General features: G+C 36.9%; 1 protein-coding gene across 3 annotated transcripts in view; it reads left to right on the top strand.

Annotated features, from left to right (window-relative positions):
* The window catches only part of PARD3B (par-3 family cell polarity regulator beta), a 393,522-nt gene that overhangs the window by 21,290 nt on the left and 356,593 nt on the right, over window positions 1-15,639 (top strand). For all 3 annotated transcript variants that reach the window (XM_014249455.2, XM_014249453.2, XM_014249454.2), the window contains exon 2: window positions 4,039-4,140. In XM_014249455.2, the coding sequence (XP_014104930.2) occupies window positions 4,039-4,140 (102 nt within the window). The remainder of the gene's footprint in view (window positions 1-4,038; window positions 4,141-15,639) is intronic.

Genomic DNA, 15,639 nt, shown 5'->3' on the forward strand with positions numbered 1-15,639 from the left:
TTCCTAAAGTGTTCTCCCACACATAAAGGAAATGATGATAAACAGCTTTTAAGTGGCTTGATGTTAAACACAAACATGACTTGCAGCCCTAAGGTAAAATGCACATTAGAGTAACTCTTCAATATTCATTTGCCAAGTGCTGTTATGAATTATACCAGGTAACTTAGTCATACACTTTCTTTACATAGATTTTTACAGGTTTGTACTTCAGCTGAATTTCTGCCTCAGGTTATGTACTATGCTGTAAGAGAACTTCTCCCCACTTGTGATGCTAGGATGTTTTGGAACCGTAGTTGCAGTTTCTTCAAGATGGACTTTCTAACATTTAGAAATGTTTAGGAGCAGATATAGATTCAGGTAACCGTACCTGAATGCTGTCCAGAGCTTCCAGGCTACTGTTAGTGTTTTATTTTTACAAGAGGCTTTTTCAAAACTAAGTATTTCTTTTTAGGCATGTCAACTTTTAATGATGGTAATTAAGAAGATACTGTGAAGAATCCTTCTAGACACGGTCATTCATTAGAATAAGATTTCAGTCTAGAGAAACTTAAAGAAACAACAATCAATCAGAAAAAAAAAAACCCAAACCAAAACTTGTCCTAGTATTTTAGAATACAGTTACTTTCCTTACTTTCTATTTCATAACTTCTCAGCAAGTGCTTTCTCAGTAAGTATGCCCTTAATCTATCTCTTCTCTGATCAAAAATGGGGTGTCATCCAGCATTTGCTGCTTTCAGCAGGCAAGAAGTGTTATTTTGTTGAAGCTGTCTGGCACTGACCCTTTGCATTGCCTGCCATCTCTGTTCCTGGGCTCTGAATTTCAGAGCATTCAGAAGACACTGTAGAATCAGCAAACTTTCTTTTTTGCAAGACTTCCACTTGTATACATTATGAACTATGAAGTTACTCTGTTACGTTAGAAAGGCAATCTCCTGCCTAGAAGTTTTAAAACACATGGAAACCTGCAGTATTCTTGATGCTCCTTTTGATTATTCTATCATAGTAAAGCACAAGAACCTTAAAATAGGATGATTTTTTCCTGAGCAAGTTTCATTTTCTCTGTTAATGATTCTACCTTTCATGTACCATATTTTGGACCTGTTCTACTCCTTTTGCACTCTAAGTAATGAGCAGAATGTGAGTTTGTGTATATGCATGTGGATACAGTGCTATTTTGGAACGTTAGATAGTCAACTTTTACATCTTCTTGTAGTTAATGGCTTGTTTTAAATGGTGAGTTTTCTAAAATGTTTTATTCAGTGAAACTGTCTTGAATCTTGGTGTGACTAAAGAAACATTGAAGAAACTGATGTATATATTTTAGTTGGTGGATTTTGGGTGGTTGTTTTTTGGTTTTTTTTAATGGACACTTTATGTCCAATGCATGTCAGTGTTTGGAATTCATACAAAGAACAGAAAATGTTCTCTGAATTTTTTTTTTAAATAGCTGAATGGGTTTGCTGTCAGGTGGACTATTGTTACCTTTGTGACTATGTGGAGGGAACCTCTTCCACCCAGTCTTTCTAGCACTAGTTACCATTTGCTTCATCAACCAAGTTTATAAAAAACTCCCTGCCCCCAGCATGGGCTTTAACTTGGAGGGATGAAGTTCATATAAGCTAATAGAAGCCATTCCCATGTGTGTCTGAGGCAGCAAGTATTCAGTCTTGCTGTAGTCTGTGCTGGTCATTGTAATTGGGGAGTCCTTGAGATCAGAAGGTCATTGTGTGTTCATACTGTGTGTACCTGAGCTAAAGTATGTGTCTAAACCATTAAGAAGTATTTTTCTTCAAAAGAAACTGTGAATCCTGATCTACTTTAGTTCTTGTACTTCATTGTGAATTGTCATTGTCTTCTTTTAAAGAATCTTACATTGTTCCAAAAGATTGGTGAGGAATGGCATCTTTTGTTTTTTGAGACTATTTTAGAGATGTTCTCTTGATATTGCCACTAGCAAAAATAATTTACCATATTTGCTGTGTCCAAAAGTAAAAGATGGTTAGGAATTAATTAAGTTTAATGTAGTATAGGGTGGCTATGTCTTGAGCTTGTGTCCTGCCAACTTGCAGCATTCTATTGGGACAATAGGGTTTTACACTTGTTTTTTCTTTGTTTCTGTTTCAATGACACATCTGTGTTGCTGCAGCTACTGAATCACAAATAGAAGTGAACACTGAAAGCAAAAGATTCTAATGAGCTGCATATTTTTTAACTTCAGCTTTATTCTTAACATTTCAACAGTATAATACATACAGCAGGTTTTAAAATGTCTTCGGCCAAATAGGTTTAGCCACAGAAGTTTGCGCAGTTAAGAGGAGTGATTTTCAATTATGCTGTTTTAGTGCTGCTAATTATGAACAGCTTTGTGGTTACATTAGTTAAATGTTTCAGGAGGAGCATCTGTAGCTACTGATGTATTCTGGTTTTGGAGTATCATATTTTATAAGTTTATTGGTATGGTCAAACTACACTTTTTTCAAGGTATCTGCATTAGGTAAATATTATGATCTAAATTAACCTGCTCATTTATTGCATAAAGGTAGGTTTCTTTTCTGCCTTTCCATCTTAGAATTTTATGGTTCTGGTAAAAATACCTAAGCTCTGAGCTTAAAGATTAGAAATTTGAGCTGCAATAGTTGTCCACACTTTGTCACTTTACAGAAGAAAAAGCGCATTAATTGATATTCCTAAGTTTTGTAATTTTGAACATGTGATACCTAGAATGAGCAAGCATTTGCTGTTTCACAAATGGATGGTTTCATTGCAAAATGAAATAGCTGTAGTAAGAGGTAAATTAGAGATTAAATGGGCATGTTACAAATAGACATTCTTTTAGATGGTTAATTGTGTGGTTATCATGCAGCTGTACTGTATCTAGTTACACTTAACTCTCAGTTGCAGGCCATCAGTGGTCATATCTTTTTTTTTCCATTTCTGAAACATTTCTCATAACTGTGTGTGCCCCTTTCTTGGCCCTCAATTTTAGCATATTCTGGCCATTCTCCACAATATTTGATGGAGGACTCAAATATGCTTTATAATCCTAGCTAGGCATGTTTTTTTTCTTCGTTGTGCTGTAGCAGATGCAACGTTCATCAGTGCTGATACCACTCAAACTTGTCTCTGGGACTCACTGAGCTGCCATGTGCTCATTAAACCACAGTAATTTGTCCTAGTGGGATAAATCTTAACTAAGGAAGTTCAGCCATAAATACCACTTGGAAGTTGTGTACACAGGTAGCTGGTATTGTTTGGGGGCAGTGGCTGCAGACTGTGTCTCTATTCTCTAATTTTGTATTTCCTGTCAGGGAGAATTTGCTGTTAAGCAGTACACTGAGCCTTTTGGCTTCAGGGTCAGTGGAATGATGGCTGAACTCTTGGTTATTGAAGTGAAGGAGTTAATAATGTATGAGGAAAGCATTCATTTTGGAGAATTAATATGATCCCTGTTAATATGGTACAGTGTTGCATTGGAATTTGGAAGTATTTATTTGTGAAAGCAAACTGGGATTTACTTATTTGTTTGGGGATCTTTGCCACATTAGGATTATCTGCTTCTTCAGAGAAAGAAATGATCGATGTGTTTTATATATCTAAAAAAATACAGATGCACCTCCCCACAACGTGTCAGAAGTGGTGCATGTCTATCTGTATATTTATTTATTTATACGTTTGTTCTGATAATAACCAAAATAGTCCATCTATAAAGTATTGTAAAACAAAAAGAATTTTTTAAAATTATTTTAAATTCACTATTCAACTTAGATTAAGATCAATAAGGAAATATGAATCAATATCAGTAAAAAAAAAAAATGTATGTTTTAAAGATTTTTTTGTGTAGTGTTCTATAGGTATTGCTTGTTTTTCATCTGTAGTTTTCATTTGCTCTCAGTTTTGATTTTGAGTAGTGGCTCCAATCTCCTATTTTGTGACTATAGAGGGAAGTAGGTGGAAAGCAAGTGGGACACAAAACTGCTTTGTCTGACAGCACTAAAATCATGCAAGGGTAGGTTAAGAAGTCTTGTATCTGTCTTACAGGATCCAGCTTCTTGGGTAAATATTCACCACCTGGAGTATACAGATGGAGGAATCTTGGACCCAGATGATGTGCTGGCAGATGTTGTGGAAGACAAAGATAAGGTAGAGCTTGTATGAAAATATTATGTGTCTTTTCAAATAACAAATGCTGCTTTCTCATTTCATGGACATCTGGCAGGTGAAATGGGTGTTAAATATTCTTAAAAACATCTGCCCATAACTGCTGTAACTCTCCCCTTCTGGAGTAGAATGAAAGAGTGGGAAGCGTGACCCAAGCAGTGAGAAGAGAAGCCTAGCAGTTCACTCAGGACTTAACCTTTTCAAGCAGTTCTGTGTTTCTTTTTATTTCTATATTCAAATAGCATGGTGAAAGAATGTAAGTTTTACAAGATATTTTTTTCTTTTTTATGCCACTTAAAATATCTTCTATAATCTCTTTGCATGGAATTAAGATTTTGAGAATCATTCAAATGTCATGGTTGAGTGTGACAAAATAGACAAATCCTGTGATGGTTACTTCAACTGTTAAATTTTGGGAGTTCCTGTGATTTGCTACTGAAAGTCTTAGCAGGCCACTTATTCATTTTAAAAGATACGAGTCTCTAAATTTCAAAATAAGACAAATTTCCTTACTTGGTAGAGAAGTAGTAACTGCAGAGAAACCTCTTCTAATTTTAAATTGTCAGAAAAATTTACTTTTGGGAAACTCATTGGTGACTTATTCAGCATAGAGGGGGAGGGGTATTATTTATAAAACTTTGTTGATTTTATCTTCTTTTCTTCATAAAATCAGAGGAAAAAATATTTAATGGCTTTAAACCAAAGATCCAAATGTGGGATATGCCTGTGCTTTTAGACAAATTGCTTTGTCTATTTAAAGTGCCATGTGCTTGATGACCTAAAAAATAATTTAGTATGTTGCAAACAGAATTGCTAGTTTTGTATGCTGTGTTGATTATTCAATGACTTAATACAAAGCAGAACATTTTGCTTATGATTAATGGGATGCTGCTATGTAACTTAGAAAATTGTTTAGGGTGTGCTTCAGTGTCATTTTAGGCTGGTTTGTGTGGGAATTTCTAATAACAGTGGAACTCTGTTATAGATTCTTTTTATAATATTTGTGTTTCTTGCTTGTCCATATTTACTGAAAGTATACTTAAGACACCTTAAGACTTTTTTTTTTTTTCCCAGGAGTGTTTGGAGACAAAAAGACTGAGTTCTGAAATTGAACAGCTGTGTATAAAGGATAAGACCATAAGCATAAAATGCTATAAAATGAGATATTAAAGAGAAATGTTTTGCTGGTCTTATTAGTTAATGAAAATTAGTACTTTTATCCAGGATTTTTTCCATTTAAAGTACTGATAGAGGAACACTTGGGGAAATGTGAGCATCAATGTGCAGAATATTTAATATGCCATGCAGTTTTTAACTTGTGGTCAGAGCCTTTGCTGTACCTTGTTGGTGGCTGTCACTGGTTGAGTATGTGTAGCTGAATAAGCTTCTAGGTCACAGCTGTGGGTCTAAGCTTCCTCAGTTATAGCAGTGCTAAGTGAGGCTCTGAGGCTGCCTTGGGGAAAACTTGCTGGGAAACTGGAATCTTACTCTTTGAAGTGGTCTGGTGTGGTTTAGAAATACAGCAAACTCTCAGTTTCTCTCCCTCTGATGTCTCAATTACATGGGATGTATCACTATTATCTTGACTTCTTCAGAGTGGCTTGGTGAAACACAAATAAGAGACTTGCTGAACAGAGCAGCTGCAGTGAAAAATTTTTTTGATTAAAGTAAGGGAGAATGTTGTAGGGAATCTGCTGGTCTGAGAGGTTGATGAATTATTTCATTTGAGAGTAGAATTGGGCCATAGCATGTATAAGAAGCTGTCCATACTACTTGCTTACAAAGTTTGATGTGATCTGATATCAAAGAACCAGCCCTATAAAAGGCTTACAAATAGTTTTGATAGCTTTACTGTGGCCTGTTAGTCTTTGAGCCTTCACCAGCATTATTTCACACTGAGAATCTCTATTTGGGGATCTTTAAGCTTTGAGAAAAAGGGGAGGAGATATTCAGGTCAGATTGGCCTGCTATTTTATTTGGTATTTCAAGTCCCTCAATAGATAAAGGAATTTTTGGTATATTTATCTGTGCTTTGCTTGTCTTTGGTTATGACTATCTGTATATGTGGTAAATGAATAGGCCACAGGTTTGTTGCTTCCTTGTCCTCCTTTGCTGTGCATCCAAGCCAGTGACATAGTTTCACATTGAATCAGTCACTCTCTATGAAAGTAAACTTGCACTTAACCTCAGTGCCTTTAACCAAAGGTGTGTTTGCCACTGCTGACCATCAAGCTCTTCATCAGTGGCAGAGGAAATGCTGGTGCTTTTTGAAGAGATAATCTGCTCTAGATCATACTTTGATAGCAGTAAATTAGCACAGTTTCTTCAGAGGAAAATGCTTTGCTAATCTATTGAATTCTTTCACTGTGACAACAAAACATTGAGAGTGCTATCAGATATAATTCATTTAGAATTTCAAAAGCTTTTGACAGTCCTTAACAATGGACTGTTAAGGAGGTGAAACTACTCATGTGGTAAGCAGCAAGTGCTGTGGTGTGTTAGTGAACAAATAAGAGTGAATTAAAAAATGGAATAAACAGTGAAGTTCCAACCCTGAAGTAATGGCGCTGGAATGCATAATGCCCATCACTGGGAGTGGCCGTGGTTTTGAGCTCTGCTTATGTGAACTTCCTGGCTTCCTCTTGAACTCCAAATTAATCAAAGTTCAACAAATAGGCAGTTCAGTGGATGATATTAAGAGCTGTCAACTGCACAGCTTTGCATGCTGGACAGAGTGGCATTTTTTAATTGCCTGTAAAACAAATCTAAATTAGTATTACATGTGCTTGGTAATGTGTCATGTGAAAATGTTTTGGAAATTCTGCTGGCTGAGAGTCCCTCTTGCTGCTGTTGCCTCAGCAATAATCTGTGGCCTGAATTGGATGTCAAAGCAAGTTGACTTAGTTTTGTGGAATTAACTTTAAAATAGCTTGTTTTCAGTAAGTTATCCAGCAATTGGTTTGTGTCCTGATAATCTGAATGATGAATTAATTAAAATCCCCAAATTTTGTCAATAGAATAAGAACATGTTATTTAAACTGTGTGATTTTAATGTTGAAGTTATAAATGGTCTCCTCTTTCTATACTGTTCTTAACAGATCTCCCACTTGAAAACACTTGAGCAAGAAAATGTTCTGAGAAAATGTCTTTACTGTGTAAAAGATGGAGTACAAAATTTTTCCCTTCATAGCACTGAGTACATGAAGCCCTGTGCTTGGCACATGTCTTAAATGCATAAACTTAATGTTAGAACCCATTTAGACTTCCTGCTGATTTTATATGGAACTGTGTTTTCATATACTGGCAAACACCTGTGGAGGCTAAGAGAACGTAATGAGGGCCTGTGTTAAAACTTGCTTTGCTTACAGGACAACAAGCTTCCTAGATCAGAAAAGTTCTGCTTTCTGAATAAATGTAGAAGTGTATGGGGAAAATATACTTTCTATCAAACTTTATGTATATGCGTATGTTCATAGTTTGACAGGATTAGATACAAGCCAAACATGTTTACAGGTGTGCTTTTTCAACAGAGCCCTTGTGAAGTAGGAGATGGTGGTCTACTGTCAGGGTGCTGGGTGTTTCTTTGGGTTGTTTTGATTTTGTTTTGTAGTTTTTTAAATCTGTTTGCTTTTGTGTCTTTTTCTTGTTGCTTGGTACTTTTTGGTTTTTGTGGATACCTTGGGTGTTGTTTCATAAGGCTGTGTTTGCAAGTATTGCAGTAGCTACAGTTGAGCCAACAAAGCTGCTGAATATTTTTGTAAAGGTACATTTTTCTGATCAGTGCTGATGGCAAAAGATTAGGCATGTCGTCCTAGGAAGTGATGTGGGTTTAAGCTCTCCAGAGACTTGTTTGTTGGCAGTTTGGCTGCTAACAGTGAGGGGTGTTTTGTGGCGTGGTGTGTTTTTTAGGAGTGGAAAGAATAAAAAAAGTAAGTCATTGTGATGGGCATTGTGCTGACACTGAAATAGCAGGATAGCAATATGATCTTAGAAATTATTTTTTTCTTGGGTATCTCCTTTGTTAAATATAGATGAGTAGGGGTTTTTAACAGCAGCGAAAGCTTTTGAAGGACACAAAGCAACGTCAATGAAATTCTGAAATAGTGACACTGTTTCAACATTTGTAGTGACTGCAACTGTCATTTAAGTGTTTCTAATGATGATATCAAGTAAATGGTTTGAATTAAGTGTAGCTCAGATACCTATTTTAGCTAAGCATTTAATGAAATATTAAATAGGAAAATCAATGAATTCTTTCTTCTCAGCTCAGTACCAGCAGAAATGCAATATTGAGAAAACATGTCTCCTGGATACTAGGGAAATCAGCTGCAGGCTGTTCAAAATGGCTATTGGGCCTATGCATGCTCCTGATGAGAAGCTCAAAGTCTGGCTGAAGCATTTGTGACAGATGCTGAGTAACTCTTTGAGGCCCTACTTCAGACAGAAGCCTTTGCAGGTAGCTTTAGTTTCAGTGATGGTTTTGCAAGTATGTGGCTGATTTGGAGAATTGTTTTCAACAAAGTAGTAAAAATGAAACAGATGTGAACTTAAAGACTGATGACATTATACAACATGATAGTTGTATTTTCTGTCAGTGGAGCTGGAACTGTTCTGTTGTTTGCAGGCAGGTTTAGTCACTGGGAGTGATGGCTGTCTGTGTTTAGCATTGTAGAGCAGTTATTTTTTGACCTGGGTTTGACTCTGTAAACCTTCAGGGTTGTCATTTTGACTCTGAAAGTGATGGCATATTCTAATGTGCAATGTGTATTTAAATTATAATGAGCTAATTCCACCTTTGATTGGTTTCTATTCTATTCAACCATCAAATTCCTTGTGAAACAGAAGTAAATCAGAGCCGCAGTAACCCCTAGGTAAGTATAGAAGCTCTGACTGAAGACTATGAGGTGATAAGGAAAACTTCTACATCAAGAAGAAAAATGGCAAAATTAAGTGAGAATGAGGAGGCTAGTGGATAGAAATGTCTCAGTAGTTTAAATCAAAAGTCTGGGGTATTCTGAGGCAGTTTCTCCTCACATGGAATTCCAGCATTGCTGCTTTAGAAGCTTCCCCTGGATGTTGGTAGCAGAGGCCTCAGTGCTGGTTTGTTACCTACCAGCATGTCAGCAGAGCCTGTAAACGTCATGCTTTACAGCTTTTTTGTCATGTGGCTTGATTCTCAAATATATGATCCATGCAAGTAATGCATGCTTAAGTTAGAGAAATGCTGTTCAAACTCTAAACTTCTGTGTAATTGAGCTCTCTAGGGTTTTGTAACTTTTTGATAATTGGGGTGTAGAATAGAGTTTTTTTTTTCGTTCTTCAGTTTGTTGTACAATAGTATATTGTACTTGTTTGGGAAAAACAGGAAGAGATGTGAGACTTCATTAGAGCTGACAATTTTTTACCTATTGAAGCTTATGCAGGAGTTTTGTTTTTTGTATGTAGACTCCTCTACAAAATACTGCATATTGGGCAAGTTTCCCTTGGAGAAGTTTAAAAAATCCCTTTTTTACAAGAAGGTGAGAGAGGTGTCTGGTAGCACAGAAAGCAGTTTGATGATGTTAGTTTCAGGTAATGTGGAGGTAACACTGGAAGTGTGCAATGGACACAGGATAGTTCAAAATGGTATGTTATAACTTGGATGCTCTGTGTCTTTTGTAAAATCTGTATCAAAAAGAAGAATCAAAGAAGAAAAAATTGCAGCTTTTCTTCCTTGTAAGGTCGTTAATATTGCTCTGGACTAGGGCTTTGACACAAAGTTTTATGGCATTTAATTGTTGGTTAATACCATGGCCCATTGTTGCTCTAATGTGTGTGCTTTTGCTGACTGTTGAGCTGGCTGCAGCAAATACACGCTTCAGACTTCTGACACTTAGTGCTTCTGGCAGAGTCTTGGTTATGTTTCTGAAAATTTGAAAGCCTTTTTGGAAAAACAGGTGTCCAGAGGCAGCCAGTTTTGATGTTTAGCTCCTTGCTGCTAATGAGGTAAACCAAGGGATTAATAGATTAAAAAGCCTGATGCAATCAAGATGAGGGAAATGAAGTTGCAGAAATTTGGCAAAACTCATATGTAAGGGCTTCTGTTCTTTGATTTGGTTTTAATGTGTTTTTTATTTTGGGATTTTTTTTCCCTTGTTATAATTTTAAAGTTGTGGTTAGTATCTCTGCCAAAATATATGTAGCTGTTGGTGACTCTTCCTCAGCATCTCTAGTTTTGTATTTGTGATTTCAGTAATGAGATACTACAGATGCCTTACAGAAATCTTAAAATTCTATTAGCAAAAGGATAACTAATAATGCATTCTTCTTTCAACCCTAAATTGTAAAAATTAAAATGGATTTAACTTCTGTTCTGAATAGCATGTTTACAACCTCCAAAAGCATAATACAGTATTAACATATTTGTTAAATTTAGAGTACTCTGTTTCTTCCTTGTGTAAATTCTTTGTAATAAGTTTCAGCTGCTATTTCCAATAATCAGAGTTATTAGGATATGAAATTGTTATTGCTGACAGTATTTGTTTATTTAAATATTCATATCTAGTTCTGAGTGATGAAGTTATAAAGACAAAACAGAGTTGTGAATAAAAGCTCCATTCCATTTCTGTTCTATCAAGGGAATCCCAGTAGAAGCTCTTCTGGTTGGTGATAGATCATATGTCCACAAGGAAGGGAAGTGTTAGAAAGGGCTTTTTTTAAAATAATATCTTTATCCTTGTTAACACCTTAAAGTATGGAAATGTGGTACACAAGAAAATCCAAGAAAAAACAGGATCTCGGTCCTTTTGGGCTGCAAAGGAAGCTGCCAGCAAGCTGGGGGAGGTGTTTCTCCCTCTCTATTCTGTTCTCATGTGGCTCCATCTGGAATACTGAGTTCAGGTCAGGATTCCTCAGCACAAGAAATAAGTGAACCTGTTGGAGAGGGTCCAGAGGAGGGCCACAAAGTTGATTTGAGGGAAGGAGCACCTATTTTATGAACACAGGGTGAGTGAGTTGGGATTGTTCAGCCTCGAGAAGGCTCCAAGGAGACCTCATTGCAGCCTTCCAGTGCCTAAAAGGTCATAAAAATGAGGGAGAGAGACTTTTTATGTGGGCAGATAGTGACAGGACAAGGGGAAATATTTCTAAAGTAAAAGAGGAGACAGAAGAGCTACTAGGAGCAAGTTCTTCAATGTGAGGGTGGTGAGGCATTGGCACAGAGAAGCTGTGGATGCCCCATCCCTGGAAGTGTTCAAGGCTGAGGCTGGATGGGGCTCTGTGCACATCCTGATCTGGTGGACAGTGTCCCTGCCTGTGACAGAGGGGTGGAACTGGATGATCTGTATGGTCCATTCCAACCAAAACCATTTTATGATTTTTCATTGATTGTAATAAAGGCTTTTCTTGTCATCTTGACAAGGCTTTTGGACTTGTTCAAAAGGGCAGCATTGATGCTTGCTAAGAATTTACACTGAGTCTGTCTGGGGTTTACCAATAGTTCAAAATCAATCAAACAAAAGAAGGCATTGGGGCTGGTGTCATTCTTACAGAGACACTGTAGACCTTGATTTGCTGGCCCTTCAATGACCTAAGATGGAGTTGTGTTTTCGCTATTGACAAAATAATATGCAAACCAGTCAAGCTGCAGCCTATTTTTAAAAAAATGTTTTCACACTTTTCAGGAAGAAAAAGTTTCATGCAATTTTGAGCCAGTGCTTGTTTAGGAAACAGATGTCTGATTTCACTCTTGTGTAGTAGTGTATGCTGTGAGCCACCATATACATACAAATGTATAAAAAAAAGGTATTTTGGTAGGAGTTGGTCTGTTTATTTCTGACATGGGGTCTGAGCTGTAAATACCAGGGGAGGGGGCAAAAAATCACCATCGTTAGTACTTACTAAGCAACACTTTATTTCAGTAATGCACTGTCTTTTAGAATACAGATTATGAAGCTTTGCATTTTTATGAAATTTGTTTTAATTTCTTGCTGCAGAGGTGCCATGCATTATTCAAGATTATAAAATGATTTGGATTTCAGGAGCATTTGGATTTGCTGATGAGGATTTCAAGCTGTGTAATTATGAAACTGTATGCACATGGGTTGGAAGTTCAGGACCCATTAGCGTAATCATTAAAATAACCATTTTTTAAGTGTGGTATTACATTCCGGGGTGTGCAATTACACTCATGTGCTTCTGGTTACTGGAAGCATTCTTTGCTTCAGGATAAGTTCATAGCTTTAAGAACAGACACCTGGTCAAATGTTGCTTAGGTTATTAAAGAAAATTCAGTTTTTTAGTCTAGGGCCATAACATGGTTCCTGTATGCATGAATTTACCTCCTGTTTATCCTAGAAGAATTTATAAGCTTTTACAAATTTAGTGCTGTGTAATGTTATTTTTCTTAAAATAGATATATTGGGACATCTTGCAAGGGTTACTTATTTCAGATCTATCTACTTTAACAGTAGTGTAGGCACGAAGGTTCCTACCAGATGGACTCCACAATTTTAGTTTTTTCCAGTGTAATGTTTGTGTTTGAACATTCTGAACTGTGAACTTTTTCTCTGAACATCTGTAACCACCAGATTTTTTTCCAATTGTGATAAGTATTCCATTACTTGTTTCAAATTTAAAAGAAGTTAAATAACCATGACAGTAGATCTGTGAATCTAATAAAATTCCTGGTAGTTTTGGAATAAGATTTTCTATTTAAATGCTAAATGGGAGATATTTGGAGTTAAAATTCACTTTATGTCAGAGACACTTAAATCTGAAACTTGTTCTTTTCTAGTTTGATTTCCTTTTGATCCCCCTATCTGATTTGTGTTTTGGCTTTTGAGAATATTAAAACCACAGAGCAACGCAGGTTTGGGACCTTCTGGGTCACTTGGTTTTTGGGGAGTGTTCAGCTCTACAGCCAGGATACTTTCTCTTGACCTGAAAATGTGTTTTGTCATCTGGCCACTAAGTACTGTAGCTAATTGGTGGTCTGACAAGTGAAGCTGTCTGGTTTCTGTTCCTTGCACAATGAGAGGGAGGGAGGTCATTCTAAGTGCACCCGGCCACAATGAACTGAATGAAGATTCAAATTTCCTGATAAAAAGAAGCTTAATATCTCTTTGTGCAAGCATAACCTGGCGGAAGAGTTACTCCTTCCTTGTGATTTTCATTGATGTAACAAGTACTTGGAATTCTGTATACACGTGTTGATGCTTAAGTGCCTTTAAGCACACACATGTTAATGCTTACCAAGGGAGTAATATGCGTTCTAAAATGCTGTAGCCTTGTGGTGGTAAGATAATTTGGTGGGTTGTCTTGCTATATAAAGTAAGCTGAGCTCTTAAATTCTTCCGCATAGTGCTTTAATTATGATAGGTTTTGGAAGCTGAGAGAATTGAACTTGTTCAGCCTGAAGAAAAGGTGGCTTTGGGGACATTCATTGCAACCTTTCGGTACTTTAAAGGGGCCTATGAGAAAGGTAGGGACAAACTTTTTTGCAAGGCCTGTTACAATAGGACAAGAGGTGATGGTTTTAAACTTGAAAGAAGGCAAATTTAGACTAGATGAGAAGGAAGGAAGTTTTTACAATGAGGGTGTTAAAACACTAGAGCAGGGCATTCAGAGATGTTGCAGATGCCCCCTCCTTGGGAACATTCAAGGTCAAGTTGAATGGCTTTCTGGGAAACGTGACGTAGCTGAAGATGTCCCTGCCTGTGGCAGCAGGATTGACCTAGATCACCTTTAAAGGTCCTTTGCAACCTAAACTATTTATGATACTACTATATCATGTGTCCTATTTAGATTGCATATGAATTGAAGAAAGAGTTTTTGTTCCATTTTACAGTTGGGGCTCCAAAGATTCTTTCAGTACAAGGAATTAAACAACTACTGTGATTTACCTGTGGTGAAGGAGAAGTTTTGTATTGGTTTTTAATTCCTTTTCAGAAGTGACTGTGTTCTGGCCTAATGAACTGATGGTGGTCTGTGTACAGTTTTGGGAAAATGCTTCAGTATAGTAAACTTTCCTTATTTTAGACCGGTATACAACTCCCGTATCAGGTTCTGTTCTTCTAAATCCTGTGACTCTTCCCTCCAGAAAATTAAAGCTTGTTTAAAGTTTTGAAACACTGGTAGAAATATCTTATATTTCAGCAGTTGCAAACAATTTGGGATTTGTGTCTTGGCACCCTCCATTTGTAACTGGGATGATGTACTAGTGAGATGCCTAATTCCACTGCTATTGTGAAAGTGAATACACCCTGCAAAAAAACCCAACTCAATTCTGTGCAGATTTGAGACATCAACCCTTATTTAATTTAGGTCATAGTTGATCTGTTTGAGGAAAATACATTGTAAATTGCCTTTGAAAACGCACACATAGAACCTGGCACACATGTGCCAGCTTCTTGAAGTATGCAATGTGGAGTTTAATAGAAAGAATGCCCTAGTTTAACTTCAAAAGGCAGGGAAGGACACTGGCTTCATACTTCAGCTCAGGAGACAGCTTTGTGGCTGAAGCATAGTAGACTTCTATTGAAAGTGCCAAGTCAGTGTGAGATAGTTCCTTCCTTCCTTGCAGGGTGGAGAGGCTGATGTGTGTGAAAGGCCATAGGGATAGAGACATATGGACCTTTATGTACCTCTTGTACAGTAAATATCTTCTGAGAAGGTGTAGAAAAAAGATAATATGCCTTCATCTTTTTGACAGTTCAGAAGTATTTTCTGCAAAGCACAGAGCACTGGTGCTCTGTGTTCATAAACTGGCACTGTGTTCATAAACTATTTACAACTTTTATGGAGGATGTTTAAACATGAAGAGGAGTCTCAGGGGAGACGTCTTCTCTCTCTATACCTTTGTGAAAGGAGGTTGTAGTAAGGTGGGTCAATGTCTTCTCCCAGGTAACAAGTGATAGGACAAGCAGAAATAGCCTCACGTTGCACCAGGGAAAATTGAGATTGGATATTAGAAAAAAATTCTTCACCAAAAAGGTGGTCAAGCACTGGAACAGGCTGCCCAGGGAAGAGGTTGGGTCACCATCCCTGAAGGAATTTAAAACATGTGTAGATGTGGCACTTACAGACATGGTTTAGTGGAGGACTTGGCAGTACTGGGTTAATGCTTGGATTCTGTTATCTTGAAGGTCTTTTCCAACCTAAATGATTCTATAATTCTGTTCAGTATTAATGCTTTCTTGTTCTCTTATTCTGTGACAATGGAGTTAGTAGTAAAATTGAGTTAGAATAATTCAAAGGCTTAAGTCTTGAGGGATTTTAGTTTTCTTCTCTCTTCAAAGATGGAATGATATTTCAAGAACTTCAGTTAAAAAAAAAAATTGTCCACAATTGCACATTGAAGGGTCAAGATATAGTCCTGCCACTACATGGTTAAAGTTCAGCTAATTAGCAGAAAAAAAAAAAATACAGAAGAATCCTTAAATACAAATATGCAGTTGGGAAAATGTTGTAAGAAATGATATCTAGGAGTAAGTAGTCTAGTTG

The sequence above is a fragment of the Pseudopodoces humilis genome, chromosome 8, assembly GCF_049639895.1.
Source record: "Pseudopodoces humilis isolate 2021_Gansu_Grassland_sample_001 chromosome 8, ASM4963989v1, whole genome shotgun sequence".
Taxonomy (NCBI): domain Eukaryota; kingdom Metazoa; phylum Chordata; class Aves; order Passeriformes; family Paridae; genus Pseudopodoces; species Pseudopodoces humilis.